This window comes from Salmo trutta, chromosome 26, assembly GCF_901001165.1.
Source record: "Salmo trutta chromosome 26, fSalTru1.1, whole genome shotgun sequence".
NCBI classification, from domain to species: domain Eukaryota; kingdom Metazoa; phylum Chordata; class Actinopteri; order Salmoniformes; family Salmonidae; genus Salmo; species Salmo trutta.
In genome coordinates this window covers 7,043,367-7,059,854 of record NC_042982.1, presented here as the reverse complement: position 1 = coordinate 7,059,854, position 16,488 = coordinate 7,043,367, and the positions used below count along the sequence as shown (strand labels likewise).

General features: G+C 48.1%; 1 protein-coding gene across 3 annotated transcripts in view; it reads right to left on the bottom strand.

The window, feature by feature from the left end:
- Positions 1 to 10,003: 10,003 nt before the first annotated feature.
- npas1 (neuronal PAS domain protein 1) overlaps positions 10,004 to 16,488 on the bottom strand; it is a 39,455-nt gene continuing 32,970 nt past the window's right edge. For all 3 annotated transcript variants that reach the window (XM_029714553.1, XM_029714552.1, XM_029714554.1), the window contains exons 11-12: positions 12,998 to 13,110; positions 10,004 to 12,723 (exon numbers count right to left, since the gene is read on the bottom strand). In XM_029714553.1, the coding sequence (XP_029570413.1) occupies positions 11,729 to 12,723; positions 12,998 to 13,110 (1,108 nt within the window). In that variant the 3' untranslated portion in view covers positions 10,004 to 11,728. The remainder of the gene's footprint in view (positions 12,724 to 12,997; positions 13,111 to 16,488) is intronic.

Here is a 16,488-nt window from a genome sequence, read left to right as displayed (position 1 = left end):
TACCACCATGAACCTTTGGGAGAGATTTTAGTGAGAAACTATAATATTTGTATAACCCGTGTGTTTGTGTGAGATGGAGTACATTTACAGTGCATTCGGAAAGTATTCAGACCCCTTTTTCCACATTTTGTTACATTATAGCCTTATTCTAAAATTGATTGAATAATTTCCCCCCTTGTCAATCTACACAATATTCCATAATAACAAAGCAAAAACAGGTTTTTAGACATTGTTTATTTTTTTATTTTTTTTTAACCAGCTTTGGCAGCGATTACAGCCTCGAGTCTTCTTGGGTGTGACGCTATAAGCTTGGCAAACCTGTATTTGGGGAGTTTCTCAAATTTTTCTCTGCAGATCCTCAAGCTCTGTCAGGTTGGATGGGGAGCGTCGCTGCACAGCTATTTTCAGGTCTCACCCGAGATGTTAGATCCAGGCTCTGGCGGTGCCACTCAAGGACATTCGGAGACTTGTCCCGAAGACACTCCTGCATTGTCCTGGCTGTGTGCTTAGGGTCATTGTCCTGTTGGAACCTTTGCCCCAGTCTGAGGTCCTGATTGCTCTGGAGCAGGTTTTCATCAAGGATCTCTCTCTAGTTTGCTCTGTTCATCTTTCTGTTGATCCTGACTAGTCTCCCAGTCCCTGCCGCTGAAAAACATCCCCACAGCATGATGCTGCCACAACCATGCTTCATCGTAGGGATGGTGCCAGGTTTCCTCCAGACGTGACGCTTGGCATTCAGGCCAAAGAGTTCAATCTTGGTTTCATCAGGTGAGAAAATCTTGTTTGTCATGGTTTGAGAGTCCTTTAGGTGCCTTTTGGCAAACTCCAATTGGGCTGTCATGTACCTTTTACTGAGGAGTGGCTTCCGTCTGGCCTCTACAATAAAGGCCTGATTGGTAGAGTGAGATGGTTGTCATGGAAGGTTCTCCCATCTCCACAGAGGAACTCTGGAGCTCTGTCAGAGTGACCATCGGGTTCTTGGTCACCTCCCTGACCAAGGCCCTTCTCCCCCGATTGCTCAGTTTGGCCGGACGACCAGCTCTAGGAAGACTCTTGGTGGTTCGAAACTTCTTACGTTTAAGAACGATGGAGGCTACTGTGTTTTTGGGGACTTTCAATGCTGCAGACAATTTTTTTGGTACCTTTTCCCAGATCTTTTCCTCGACACAATCCTGTCTCAAAGCTCTATGGACAATTCCTTTGACTTCATGGCTTGGTTTTTGCTCTGACATGCACTGTCAACTGTGGGACCTTTATACAGACAGGTGTGTGCCTTTCTAAATCATGTCCAATCAATTTAATTTACCACAGGTGGACTCCAAGTTGTAGAAACATCTCAAGGATGATCAATGGGAACACAATGCACCAGAACTCAATTTTGAGTCTCATAGCAAAGGGTCTGAATACTTATGAAAATAATTGTTTTCAGTTTTTATACATTGCAAAAAAAATGTAAACTGTTTTTGCGTTGTTATATTATGTGTAGATTACGAGGAAATGTTAGCATTTATCCATTTTAGAATCAGGCTGTAACGTAACAAAATGTGGAAAAAGTCAACAGGTTTGAATACTTTCCGAATGCACTGTAGGTATGGTTAGCCTCTAGCCTGATCCACCATCCTGACCTGACCGCTGCGCTACAGAACATTAGCATGCGAGACCTGGATGGTGGAACGAGGCGAGTTAGTCACTGGGTCAGAGATAATCTGTATGGAGCTGCAGTGTGATGTATTTGATTTCTGCATGGCCTTCAGTACAACTTACTGTATATCATTTGACTTTATGTATGAATATGTACATAAACACAGTTACAAAATCAAACTGGTGTTGTGTGTTTGACCCCTACGTGAAAAGACTAATGTATGTTTGTGGTCAATACTTAAAGGTGCTTTGCAGGATTTCTTGAATTTTTGCATTGTAATTTCAGGAAATGTCCATAATATATTTTGCGCTAATAGTGGAATGATTGTTTTTCACAATATTACTTACCCACCGGTATTGTGATTGGCTGTGATATTCGCCTATTGATAACTCCCTCCGGAGCGGCATCTGTTGTCAAAATGGGGAAGCTGTTCTGACTTTGTGGCTGTGTTATATAGTGGAAATCGCTCTGTAATTTCCTTGGTTGATAAAATTCTACACTGTTCGCTCAATTTCAGTTTATGTGCGAAAACAAGCACTGAATAGAGTAGGGAATCATTGTACCATCTAAATTGCTGTGAAATTATAACACCTTTTAAAGAGATCAGAATTTTGCACAATCAAATGTAGGCTTATCTAGATGCGACACCATAGAAATGGAGTGAGAATATGAAATCAAAATGGCTGACATTCCCTTCATTTAAAACCGTGTTGTGTCGTTCGTTTCACTCAACCAAGCATTGATGCCACGTATTCCTCCATCCTCCTCTCTGGGTACACTACACACAGAGCAGCACTTCAGTGCTGTCTGGATAACACAGGGAGGGTGATGATAGTGATCACTTAATAGGTTACTGCCCAGGTGTGGGTTATCTCTCTCATCCATCGATTGATTCACTGGAGAGGTGAGAAGGTTCGGGTCGAGGCATGAGCTGCTGAGACTCCTCTCTGTCCTGAGGTCAGATGCCCATCCGCTTTTTCGATTAATCCCACTTTTTCTCTCTCTATATCAGTCTGTGTCACTCAGGTAAACTGCAGTGCATCTTACTAACCATCCCTCTCCTCTTTCCCCCTCTCTCTCTCTCTCTCTCTCTCCCCCCACCACTCCAACCCAGGCGTTTTGGCGCAGTTTGTTTCTCATGCAGGGTGTGTCTGGGTGCTGCATCCTGCACCCCCCCCCCCCCACCCTCCTCCTCGGGTGCGTCTGACTGCGCAGGCGGCTCTGTTTGGCATGCAGGCGGCTCCTGGGGCCTGGCGCGTCTAAAGGGCATGGCTACCCAGCAGCACGCGCCCACACTGACAAACACCCGGACCATGGACTGACTCACAACACCCATCACCAACCCACCTCACGGCACCATGGCAGGTTATAGATGAGCATATTACCCTCCCCTCACAATCTGGACAGAATAGAGGAGGGGAGAGGGATGGGGCTGCAGCAGTGAAAGACTGAGTGAAACAGGCGGTGTGGATGGGGATGGAGAGATTGAAGGAGGAGGGTTAATAGTGTAAAGGAGAGGTGGTACGGGTGGTGTAGTTGGGGATAGGATGGAGGGAGGAGAGGGGATGTAAAGGAACCTTCAGTTCTCACTCAAATATTTCCCCTAATGTTTTCAGTTTCAGTGGCAGGCCCATGTGCAAAGGTATTTCCCTAGAGACTGCCCTTCCATTCAGGGGCTGAGATAACAGAGCATTCGGGAGGTATTTATACCCCTTGACTTTTTCAAATTTTACAGCCTTGTTCTAAAAATGATGAAATAAAATGTTTCCCTCAATCTACACACAATACCCCATAATGACAAAGCGAAAATAACTTCATTGGACTCTGTAAACTGGAAACCATATATCCTGAGGCTGCATTTATTGTAGCTGGGGATTTTAACAAAGCTAATCTGAAAAGAAATTTTATCAGCATATTGAATTCGCGACCTGGGCTGGCAGCATTCTGGATCATTGCTACTCTAACTTCCGCGACGCATACAAAGCCCTCCCTCACCCTCCTTTTCGGCAAATCTGACCATGACTCCATTTTGTTGCTCCCATATAGACAGAAACTAAAACAGGAAACGCCCGTGCTCAGGTCTGTTTAACGCTGGTCCGACCAATTGGATTCCACGCTTCAAGATTGCTTCGATCACGTGGACTGGGATATGTTCCGAATAGCCTCAGAGCGAGTTTATTAGCAAGTGAGCGAGTTTGGTTGAGAGAATATATTAGCAAGTGCATCGGTGATGTTGTACCCACGGTGACTATTAAAACCTTCCCCAACCAGAAACCGTGGATTGATGGCAGCATTCGCGTAATACTGAAAGTGCGTAGCACTGCTTTTAATTATGGCAAGGCGGCCGGAAACATGACCGAATACAAACTGTGTAGTTATTCCATCCGCAAGGCAATCAAACAAGCTAAGCGTCAGTATAGAGACAAAGTAGAGTCGCAATTCAACGGCTCAGACACAAGACGTATTTGGCCGGGTCTACAGTCAATCACGGATTACAAAAGGAAAACCAGCCCCGTCGCGGCCAACGTGAGTAAGACATTTAAACGTGTTAACCCTCGCAAGGCTGCCGGCCCAGACGGCATCCTTAGCCGCGTCCTCAGAGCATGCGCAGACCAGCTGGCTGGCGTGTGTACGGACATATTCAATCAATCCCTATCCCAGTCTGCTGTCCCCACATGCTTCAAGAGGGCCACCATTGTTCCTGTTCCCAAGAAAGCTAAGGTAACTGAGCTAAACGACTATCACCCTGTAGCACTCACTTCTGTCATCATGAAGTGCTTTGAGAGACTAGTCAAGGATCATATCACTTCCACCCTACCTGACACACTAGACCCACTCTAATTTGCTTACCACCCCAATAGATCCACAGACGACTCAATCGCAATCACGCTGCACACTGCCCTAACCCATCTGGACAAGAGGAATACGTATGTAAGAATGCTGTTCATCGATTACAGCTCAGCATTTAACACCATAGTACCCTCCAAACTCATCACTAAGCTCGAGACCCTGGGTCTCGACCCCGCCCTGTGTAACTGGATCCTGGACTTTGATGAGCTGCCCCCAGGTAGTGAGGGTAGGAAACAACATCCTCAACACTGGGGGGCCCCACAAGGGTGCGTTCTCAGCCCTCTCCTGTACTCCTTGTTCACCCATGACTGCGTGGCCATGCACACCTCCAACTCAATCATCAAGTTTGCAGACAACACTACAGTGGTAGGCTTGATTACCAACAACGACGAATAATAGTGAAGACATCAAACTATGAAATAACACACATGGAATCATGTAGTAACAAAAAATGTTAAACAAATAGATTTTTAATTTTAGATTCTTCAAAGTAGCCACCTTTTGCCTTGATGACAGCTTTGCACACTCTTGGAATTCTCTCAACCAGCTTCACCTGGAATGCTTTTCCAACAGTCTTGAATGAGTTCCCACATATTCTGAGCACTTGTTCGCTGTTTTTCCTTCACTCTGCTGTCCTACGTATCTGAAAACATCTCAATTGGGTTGAGGTCGGGTGATTGTGGAGGCCAGGTCATCTGATGCAGCACTCCATATCTCTCCTTCTTGGTAAAAGGTGTGTTGGGCCATTGTCCCGTTGAAAAACAGCCTGGAGGTGTGTTGGGCCATTGTCCCGTTGAAAAACAAATGACAGTCCCACTAAGCGCAAACCAGATGGGATGGTGTATCGCTGCAGAATGTAGTGGTAGCCATGCTGGTTAAGAGTGCCTTGAATTCTAAATAAATCAGTGTCACCAGCAAAGCACCATCACACCTCCTCCTCCATGCTTCACGGTGGGAACCACACATGCGGAGATCATCCGTTCACCTACTCGGTGTCTCACAAAGACACAGCGGTTGGAACCAAAAATCTCAAATTTGGACTCACCAGACCAATGGACATAGTTCCATCGGTCTAATGTCCATTGCTCGTATTTCTTGGCCCAAGCAAGTATCTTCTTCTTATTGGTGTCCTTTAGTAGTGGTTTCTTTGCAGCAATTCGACCATGAAGGCCTGATTCACGCAGTCTCCTCTGAACAGTTGATGTTGAGATGTGTCTGTTATTTGAACTCTGTGAAGCATATATTTGGGCTGCAATCTGAGGTGCAGTTAATTGCCAGTTTCTGAGGCTGGTAACTCTAATGAACTTAACCTCTGCAGCAGAGGTAACTCTGGTTCTTCCTTTCCTGTGGCATTCCTCATGAGAGCCAGCTTCATCATAGCGCTTGATGGTTTTTGCGACTGCACTTGAAGAAACTTTCAAAATTCTTGACATTTTCCAGATTGACTGACCTTCATGTCTTAAAGTAATGATGGACTGTTGTTTCGCTTTGATTATTTGAGATGTTCTTGCCATAATATGGACTTCGTCTTTTACCAAATAGGGCTATCTTCTGTATACCCCCCTACCTTGTCACAACACAACTGATTGGCTCAAATGCATTAAGAAGGAAAGAAATTCCACAAATTAACTTTTAACAAGGCACACCTGTTAATTGAAATGCATTCAAGGTGACTACCTCATGAAGCTGGATGAGAGAGTGCCAAGAGTGTGCAAAGCTGTCATCAAGGCTGGCTAATTTGAAAAATCTGAAATATAAAATATATTTAGATTTGTTTAACACTTTCATAGTTTTGATATCTTCATTATTATTCTGCAATGTAGAAAACAGTAAAAGTGAAGAAAAACCCTTGAATGAGTAGGTGTCTCCAAACTTGTGACTGGTACTGTAAATATTCATACCCTTTGCTATGAGACTCGAAATTAAGCTCAGGTGCATCCTGTTTCCATTAATCATCCTTCAGATGTTTTTGCAACTTGATTGGAGTCCACCTGTCGTAAATTAAATTGATTGGATATGATTTGGAAAGGCACACACCTGTCTATATAAAGTCCCACAGTTGACGGTACATGTCAGAGCAAAAACCAAGCCATGAGGTCGAAGGAATTGTCCGTAGAGCTTCGAGACAGGATTGTGTCGAGGCACAGATCTGGGGAAGGGTACCAAAACATGTCTGCAGTATTGAAGGTCCCCAAGAACACAGTGGCCTCCATCATTCTTAAATGGAAGAAGTTTGGAAACACCAAGACTCTTCCTAAAGCTGGCTTTCCGGCCAAACTGAGCAATCGGGAGAGAATGGCCTTGGTCAGGGAGGTGTCCAAGAACCCGATGGTCACTCTGACAGAGCTCCAGAGTACCTCTGTGGAAATGGGATAACCTTCCAGAAGGATAAATATTTCTGCAGCACTCCACCAATCAGGCCTTTAATATAGAGTGGTCAGACGGAAGCCACTCCTCAGTAAAAGGCACAGGACAGCCCGCTTGGAGTTTGCCGAAAGGCACCTAAAGGACTCTCAGACCATGAGAAACAAGATTCTCTGGTCTGATGAAACCAAGATTGAACTATTTGGCCTGAATGCCAACATCACATCTGGATGAAACCTGGCACCATCCCATGGCTTCAGGACTAGTCTCTGAATGTCCTTGAGTGGCCCAGCCAGAGCCCGGACTTGAACCCGATCGAACATCTCTGGAGAGACCTGACAGAGCTTGAGAGGATATGCAGAGAAGAATGGGACAAACTCCCCAAACACAGGTGTGCCAAGCATACCCAAGAAGCTGTAATCACTGCCAAAAGTGCATCAACAAAGTACTGAGTAAAGGGTCTGAGTACTTACGTAAATGTGATATTTAAATGTTTGCTTTGTCATTATGGGGTATTGTGTGTAGATTGATGAGAGAAAAAAAACAATTTCATTCATTTTAGAATAAAGCTGTAACGTAACAAAATGTGGAAAAAGTCAAGGGTTGTGAATACTTTCCGAATGCACTGTAAGCCTTCAAAGTCCCTGACAGACAGACAGCCAGGGCATAGAGTTGAGGAGAGACGCCCATGTCCCCACAAACCCACAGTCCCTATCTGAGATGTAGAGACACACCTTTACACCCACCATGGAACAGGCTATCAGCTGAAGAACTCACACCTGAGAAAAGAAGTGAGAGAGGAACCTGAGGTCATTTCTGAACTCTCTTTACACGCACACACAGCAGACGTGCACATAAACACACACGGCAGGCACACGCACGTACACTCAAATGTTCTCCCCAACAACTGCTCTTGTTTAGTATGCACTTCCTTTGGTCTTGAGGAGGAATGATCCTCACTCTAATGAACTGGGGCCTGCCACTTGAATGTAAAACAAGATTTAACCCGTCTTCAATGTCAGAGCCCCTCCCTAGGGCTGCCTGGAACAACACAACACCCGCTCTGGAACATACGCACGTACGACCCCTCGGTAACACACACACTCTGGCATACGCACACACAGATACACCGGCCATTCAAACAACACACTCTATGCATACACACGGCCTCAGGCAGACAGACACGCACTCACACACACAAACACTTCCTCAGTCACACACATGCACGTGCACACACACACCCTTTGTCTATATCTTCCGAGCTATTACTTAGAGAGCTTTGGCTCATAAACCTGGATATATACTGTCTAATGGGCATGTTCCATCTGCACCACATCAGGCCAGGGACACTCAAACCTGGTCCACAGGGACCAATTTGGATGATGGATATTACATCAGGTACTTTTTCATTAATATTGTTGTGTGGGCAGGTGTACAGTACCAGTCAAAAGTTTGGACACACCTACTACTCATTCAAGGGTTTTTCTTTATTTGTACTATTTTCTACATTGTAGAATAATAGTGAAGACATAAAAACGATAGTAACCACAAAAGTGTTAAACAAATAGATTTTAGATTCTTCAAAGTTGCCACCCTTTGCCTTGATGACAGCTTTGCACACGCTTGGCATTCTCTCAACCAGCTTCACCTGGAATGCTTTTCCAACAGTCTTGAATGAGTTCCCATATTTGCTGAGCACTTGTTGGCTGCTTTTCCTTCACTCTGCGGTCCACCTCATCCCAAACCATCTCAATTGGGTTGAGGTCGGGTGATTGTGGAGGCCAGGTCATCTGATGCAGCACTCCATCACTCTCCTTCTTGGTAAAATAGCCCTTACACAGGCTGGAGGTGTGTTGGATAATTATCCTGTTGAAAAACAAATGATAGTCCCACTAAGCGCAAACCAGATGGGATGGCGTATCGCTTCAGAATGCTGTGGTAGCCATGCTGGTTAAGTGTGCCTTGAATTCTAAATAAATCCCTGACAGTGTCACCAGCAAAGCACCATCACACCTCCTCCACCATGCTTCACGGTGGGAACCACACATGCGGAGATCATCCATTCCCCTACTCTGCGTCTCACAAAGACACGGTGGTTGGAACCAAAAATCTCACATTTGGACTCGTGAGACCAAAGGACAGATTTCCACTGGTCTAATGTCCATTGCTCGTGTTTCTTGGCCCAAGCAAGACTCTTCTTATTGGTGTCCTTTAGTAGTTGTTTCTTTGCAGCAATTCGACCATGAAGACGAAGTCTCCTCTGAACAGTTGATGTTGAGATGTGTATGTTACTTGAACTCTGTGAAGCATTTATTTGGGCTGCAATTTCTGAGGCTGGTAACTCTAATGAACTTATCCTCTACAGCAGAGGTAACTGGATCTCCCTTTCCTGTGGCGGTCCTCATGAAAGCCAGTTTCATCATAGTGCTTGATGGTTTTTGCGACTGCACTTGAAGAAACGTTCAAAGTTCTTCATGTCTTAAAGTAATGATGGACTGTTGTTTCTCCTTGCTTATTTGATCTGTTCTTGCCATAATATGGACTTGGTCATTTACCAAATAGGGCTATCTTCTGTGTTCTACACCTACCTTGTCACAACACAACTGATTGGCTCAAACGCATTAAGAAGGAAAGAAATTCCACAAATGTACTTTTTAACAAGGCACACCTTTTAATTGAAATGCATTCTAGGTAACTACCTCATGAAGCTGGTTGAGAGAATGCCAAAAGTCTGCAAAGCTGTCATCAAGGCAAATGGTGGCAACTTTGAAGAATCTCAAATATAAAATATATTTTAATTTGTTTAACACTTTTTTTTTTGGTTACTACATGATTCCATATGTGTTATTTCATAGTTCTGATGTCTTCACTATTATTCTACAATGGAGAAAATAGTAAAAATAAAGAAAAACCCTTGAATGAGTAGGTGTGTCCAAACTTTTGACTGGAACTGTACATACTCAGCCATCACCTTGTGACATCTTGAGATGAAGTTGAGACGACTTGAGACACTTAGAGACCTTTCAAGACATCTTAAGATACATTTTGAAGGCATGTTTTCGAGCCAGGCGGTACCTCGGCCCACTCTTATCGACAGTCAGTCAGATACTAGAACAGATACTAGAACAAGGATATCAGAAATCTTTCTTGTGCTCATCTAATGGAATATTTTATTATCGTCATCTGTATGATAGTTTTTATACATTGGTACATTTTAATTTAAAGATCAGTAGTGGATGGTTTATTCACAAATATTTGAACAGAAACGGGTTAGAGTCACAGTGATGCTTAGTGTTTTTATCTGGTCATATTGTAGTAGCGCCAGTGGAATTAGAACGGACGCACAGACATCCCCTTGTACGACAGATAATGCCTTGTACAGCCGACATCCAACCCAGTCCATCAGTACTGCTTACTTTATCACCAGGATAGCGATTTAGGATCGGGACATTTTAATCTCTCTTTAATATCAGTTTGGGATGTCTTTCTTTTATGACCTCACAATATTTTGGATGGAATTTCTGGTGATGAGTATAAAAATGTATATATTTGATATGATTTAATATATGAATATTTGACCCCTGTTTTCCTCCCCACCTCTAATGACCTAATATGGATGTTTCACTTTGAGAGAAAAAAGTTAGTTCTTTTTTATTGACCACCAACTGTACTAAATCCCCACGGTCATATTTGAATGCCCACATGTTTAATGGCCATGTATTAAACTCCTGTGGTCTTTCTTTAATGACCCTACATTTTGTGGTCCGTTTATGGTATTCATCTTGACCACTCTTGTATTTAATCCTTAATACACACAAGGAAATTCAAAAGATGAAGTGCTATGTGTTCATAACAAATTTCAGTAAGTGCTCAGGACAAATATTGTAAAAACAAAAAAAAAGATTCCACCCCTCCCCAAACCCTTTATTTCTAATACATTTGTTGAGGGTTTCTGAATTGAACTGTGGCATTTCCCAAAGTATGTCCTCTAGTAAGACAATCGTTTTTACACCTCTCCCACTTCACCCTATGACAACAACATGACAATATAATAGGAATATGGCTTTCATCTCGTACACAGCACAGCCCATCGTCTTTAACTTTCACAACACGTCATTCTGTAGGACCATTTTCAGTTTTTACAAGACTGAAAACATTACAAAGTGACCATCCAGTAGAGGTATTGTACGTTCCCCTCCCATGCCTTTCTTTCCCAGACGGAACAGTCTCAGAGTGGAATGGAATGTATCTGGGACTCTCTCACTCCTCTGTGCTTTCAGTGTTCCAAACCCTCTTCAGCGGGGTTCACATTATGGAAGGAAGGATTACCCGAGATGTGTTCAAATATTATTTTGGGCGTCCATGAGATAGGCTCAGACCTCTATATTTCCACTATTGTGTCAGAGTATAATTTCTAACTCTGTTTAAGAGATGATTCAGTGTTCCACACAAACAAGTGAAAAAATGTCATCCATTTTTTCCTTCTCTTTTTTTCATTCACACAGAAGTCAGTCTGACAGGCTCAGGAACAGTTGGTATAATACTGAGGATGGAGTAGTGAAGGTATGTATGGTCCTGTCTCTATGTACAATATGGCTTTTCTGAGTGGAAGAAAGGGACATGAAACACTGCACAGTCATTTAACAGCAGTGGAGAGAGGATATGGTAGAGCAGAGAGGGGGACAAAGCTTGGACAGCTAGTGGGGTAAAGTCAAGTGTCAAAGTCCACTTTGAGTGTCACCCATCCTGTCACCTGTGTTGGACACCATCTGACTCCCCATGGAAGCTGTGCAAATGGTCCTTTGTTCAGTTTCCCAACCCCACATGTCCCGATGTCCTGCCCCCATGTCTCTCTCTAGCCCCTCCTCTCTTTTAGTCCTCCTCGGACCCTGCGGCCCCCCTCAGTCCGTTCATACAGAAGGGGTTGAAGGGATTGTCCGAGGCAGAGAACCCACTGAAGGAGGGCAGGCCGGCCAGCCTCTGGAGGTGGGGGAAGAAGGCTGGAGGTCCCTTGTGGTGGTCGGAGCGCAGCCCCTCAGCACCGGGGTGAGAGGGGGGCAGCTCTGGGGGCGCATAGCGGATGGTACTGGGGGCGTACAGGCTCTGTGGCCCCTGGGGGCCGAGGGTCAGGGGGTGGAAGAGCACCCGTCCTGCAGCACCCCCCGCAGCCAGTCTCTGCAACAGCTCAAAGTCAGGCCCGCCCCCCCGGCCTCCAGACAACATTCCCCGCTCCTCAAAGGGTAGAGGGGAGGAGCCGGACATGGGAGGAGACATGGCGGGGGAGGGAGGGGTGAAAATACCTTTGGGTGGGGCTTCACTGCTGGAAGAGGAGTCTGGGATAGGGGTCGGGGGACTGTCGCCGTTCAGGCTGCCGCAGGGGGTGTGTGAGGGTGGGGGTTGTGTGTGTGAGGAGGTGTGTGTGTGTGTCCAGCGACCCCCTGCAGCCAGTGCCTCATGTTCAGTCTTGATGTTGTGGGGACCAGAGAGAGGCGAGGACACTACACTCTTCAGGTGCTGGATTACCGCACGACCGTTGTGCACCCTGCCACCCCTCTCGCCCCTCACTGGGGTCTCCCCACCTCGTTTCGAAGGCCCCTCCTCTCGTTTGACCCTCGCGCTGTCTCCCCCCTGCTCCCACGCTCTCTCCTCTCCCTCGCTCTCACTGCCCAGGTCTGAGGAGGCGGAAACACTCCCCTCTCTCTGGCGGAACTCTTCCAGGCGACGCCGCGTTTCCGGTAGAGCACCTTCAGAGTCAGACCGCAGTGGACGCTTCCTCCTGTCCCCTGACTGGACTCCGGGATTATAGATCTCTCTCAGTTTAGAGTCAGGGTCACCTTTACACACAGAGCTTTTCATTGGCTGTGGACCTGGGGAGGGGAAAAGAGTTGTGGATGTGTCATTACATTTGACGTTTTAGTCATTTAGCAGACGCTCTGATCCAGAGCAATTAGAGTTAAGTGCCTTGCTCAAGGCCACATCGACAAATTGTTTACCTAGTAGTCTCGAACCAGCGACCTTTCGATTACTGGCCCATTGCTCTTAATCACTAGTCTACCTCCCATCCCATCAAGTATGTTTGTGTGAATGATTCAATGTACACTATAAATGTGTGAGTGATTGCGTGTGTGTGTGGTTCCCTACCCCGGGCTTGTGGCGAGAGTTCCGAAGGGGAGGAGCTGGCTTTCAGACGCTCCGCCCTCAGACTCTCTGGGAGCTGCAGCAGATCCAGGGGAGTGTCTGGGAGCTCTGTCCGACTGTGAGTGAGAGAGAGAGAGAGAGAGAGAGAGAGAGAGAGAGAGAGAGAGAGAGAGAGAGAGAGAGAGAGAGAGAGAGAGAGAGAGAGAGAGAGGAGAGAGAGAGAGAGAGAGAGAGAGAGAGAGAGAGAGAGAGAGAGAGAGAGAGAGAGAGAGAGAGAGAGAGAGAGAGAGAGAGAGAGAGAGAGAGAGAGAGAGAGAGAGAGAGAGAGGAGAGAGAGAGAGAGAGAGAGAGAGAGAGAGAGAGAGAGAGAGAGAGAGAGAGAGAGAGAGAGAGAGAGAGAGAGAGAGAGAGAGAGAGAGAGAGAGAGAGAGAGAGAGGGTAAATAAAAGACAAAGTCACCTTTTACAGCTCTTAGTGTTGCAGCAAACCACTGTTTATGTCTCCTGATTTAGCAAGATGGGTGCAGTGAGTACTTTACAGAGAGCCGTATATGGTCTTAGATTAAATTGTGTATTTGTTTTGTCTCCCATCAACTTCCTTCTAACCATTACCCTCATCTATCAACAACAACCAGCCTCTTCTCCATGAATACCCCCCATCAGCTACCCCAACCCGCAATGCTGTATCCAACAACCCCCCTACTTGTGTACACACACACACACACACACACACACACACACACACACACACACACACACACACACCCCAGCCACCCCTGCTCTCCCATAGCCGGCCTCGCTCCACTCAGGAGCCCACCCGTAAAGAACAGAGCCCAGACAGGATCAGGGGGGGGCTGCTGCTGGAGAAGTTAATGAGCTCTAGTAATTACAGCACTAATTAACTAAAACACCATTCAGACCCAACATTCTGACATCCATTTGTTGTAATTATAAAGCGCTGCTCCAATTAGTATTGTAATTCAGCCTGTTCCCCTTGTTTTTGTCTGACTCCTCTCTTGCTCTGTACGTGCATGTGTGTCTGTTTGTCTTTGAGTGCGTATGTGTGTTTAGAGGCTGGGGGGTTGTGGGTCCTGAGACAGAGACAAAGGAAAATATAGAATTTCCTTGAATCCACGTGCGAATACTTGTATCATATCGGTGTTGTAAATGAACAAAGCTATACATTATTCTGTAATAAAATGTATATACTGTCATTAAGGTTCAGTATATAAAAATGACGGTAGACTGAAGGAGTGGGACGCCTTGTCTAGGAGCATAATGCTGGACATGTTGTGCACTGTGTTTGACCTGCTACTGTGGTGACTGGAGACGGGGCTGACTGGAGATGGGGCTGAATAGCGACGGGGCTGACTAGCGACGGGGCTGACTAGCGACGGGGCTGAATAGCGACGGGGCTGACTACTGACGGGGCTGAATAGCGACGGGGCTGACTAGCGACGGGGCTGACTAGCGACGGGCTGAATAGCGACGGGGCTGAATAGCGACGGGGCTGACTAGCGACGGGGCTGACTAGCGACGGGGCTGAATAGCGACGGGGCTGAATAGCGACGGGGCTGACTAGCGACGGGGCTGACTAGCGACGGGGTTGAATAGCGACGGGGCTGAATAGCGACGGGGCTGACTGGAGACGGGGCTGACTAGCGACAGGGTTGAATAGCAACGGGGCTGAATAGCGACGGGGTTGAATAGCGACGGGGCTGAACAGCGACGGGGCTGAATAGCGACGGGGCTGAATAGCGACGGGGCTGACTAGCGACGGGGCTGAATAGCGACAGGGCTGAATAGCGACGAGGCTGACTGGAGACGGGGCTGACTAGCGACGGGGTTGAATAGTGACGGGGCTGACTGAAGACGGGCTGACTGGAGACGGGGCTAACTAGCGACGAGGCTGACTGGTGACGAGGCTGACTGGAGACGGGGCTGACTAGCAACGGGGCTGAATGGCGATGAGGCTGACTGGTGACGGGGCTGACTGAAGACGAGGCTGACTAGCGACGGGGCTGACTGGGGACGAGGCTGACTGGCGACGGGGCTGACTAGCGACGGGGCTGACTGGAGACGGGGCTGACTAGCGACGGGGCTGACTGGGGACGAGGCTGACTGGCGACGGGGCTGACTGGAGACGGGGCTGACTGGAGACGAGGCTGACTAGAGACGGGGCTGACTGGAGACGGGGCTGACTAGCAACGGGGCTGACTGGGGACGAGGCTGACTGGCGACGGGGCTGACTGGAGACGGGGCTGACTGGAGACGAGTCTGACTGGAGACGGGGCTGACTGGAGACGGGGCTGACTGGAGACGGGGCTGAATAGCGAAGGGGCTGACTAGTTACGGGCTGACTGGCGACGGGGCTGACTAGTGACGGGGCTGACTGGCGACGGGGCTGACTAGTGACGGGCTGACTAGTGACGGGGCTGACTGGTGACGGGGCTGACTAGTGACGGGCTGACTGGCGACGGGGCTGACTAGTGACGGGGCTGACTGGCGACGGGGCTGACTAGTGACGGGTTGACTGGAGACGGGGCTGACTAGTGACGGGGCTGACTGGCGACGGGGCTGACTAGCGACGGGGCTGAATAGCGACGAGGCTGAATGGCGACGAGGCTGACTGGTGACGGGGCTGACTGGGGACGGGGCTGACTAGCGACGGGGCTGACTGGCGACGGGGCTGACTGGTGACGGGGCTGACTGGTGACGGGGCTGACTAGCGACGGGCTGAATAGCGACGGGGCTAACTGGAGACGGGGCTGACTGGAGACGGGGCTGACTAGTGACGAGGCTGACTGGAGACGGGGCTGACTGGAGACGGGGCTGACTAGTGACGAGGCTGACTGGAGACGGGGCTGACTAGTGACGAGGCTGACTGGAGACGGGGCTGACTGGAGACGGGGCTGACTAGTGACGAGGCTGACTGGAGACGGGGCTGACTAGCGACGGGGCTGAATAGAGACGGGGCTGACAGGAGACGGGGCTGACTGGAGACGAGACTGACTGGCGACGAGGCTGACTGGCGACGAGGCTGACTGGCGACGAGGCTGACTGGAGACGGGGCTGACTAGCGAAGGGGCTGACTGGAGACGGGGCTGACTGGAGACGGGGCTGACTGGAGACGGGGCTGAATAGCGAAGGGGCTGACTTGAGACGGGCCTGACTTGAGACGGGGCTGACTGGAGACGGGGCTGACTGGAGACGGGGCTGACTGGAGACGGGGCTGACTGGCGACGGGGCTGACTAGTGACGGGCTGACTGGCGACGGGGCTGACTAGTGACGGGCTGACTGGCGACGGGGCTGACTAGTGACACGGCTGAATAGAGACGGGGCTGACAGGAGACGGGGCTGACTGGAGACGAGGCTGACTGGCGACGAGGCTGACTGGCGACGAGGCTGACTGGAGATGGGGCTGACTAGCGACGGGGCTGACTGGAGACGGGGCTGACTGGAGACGGGGCTGACTGGAGACGGGGCTGAATAGC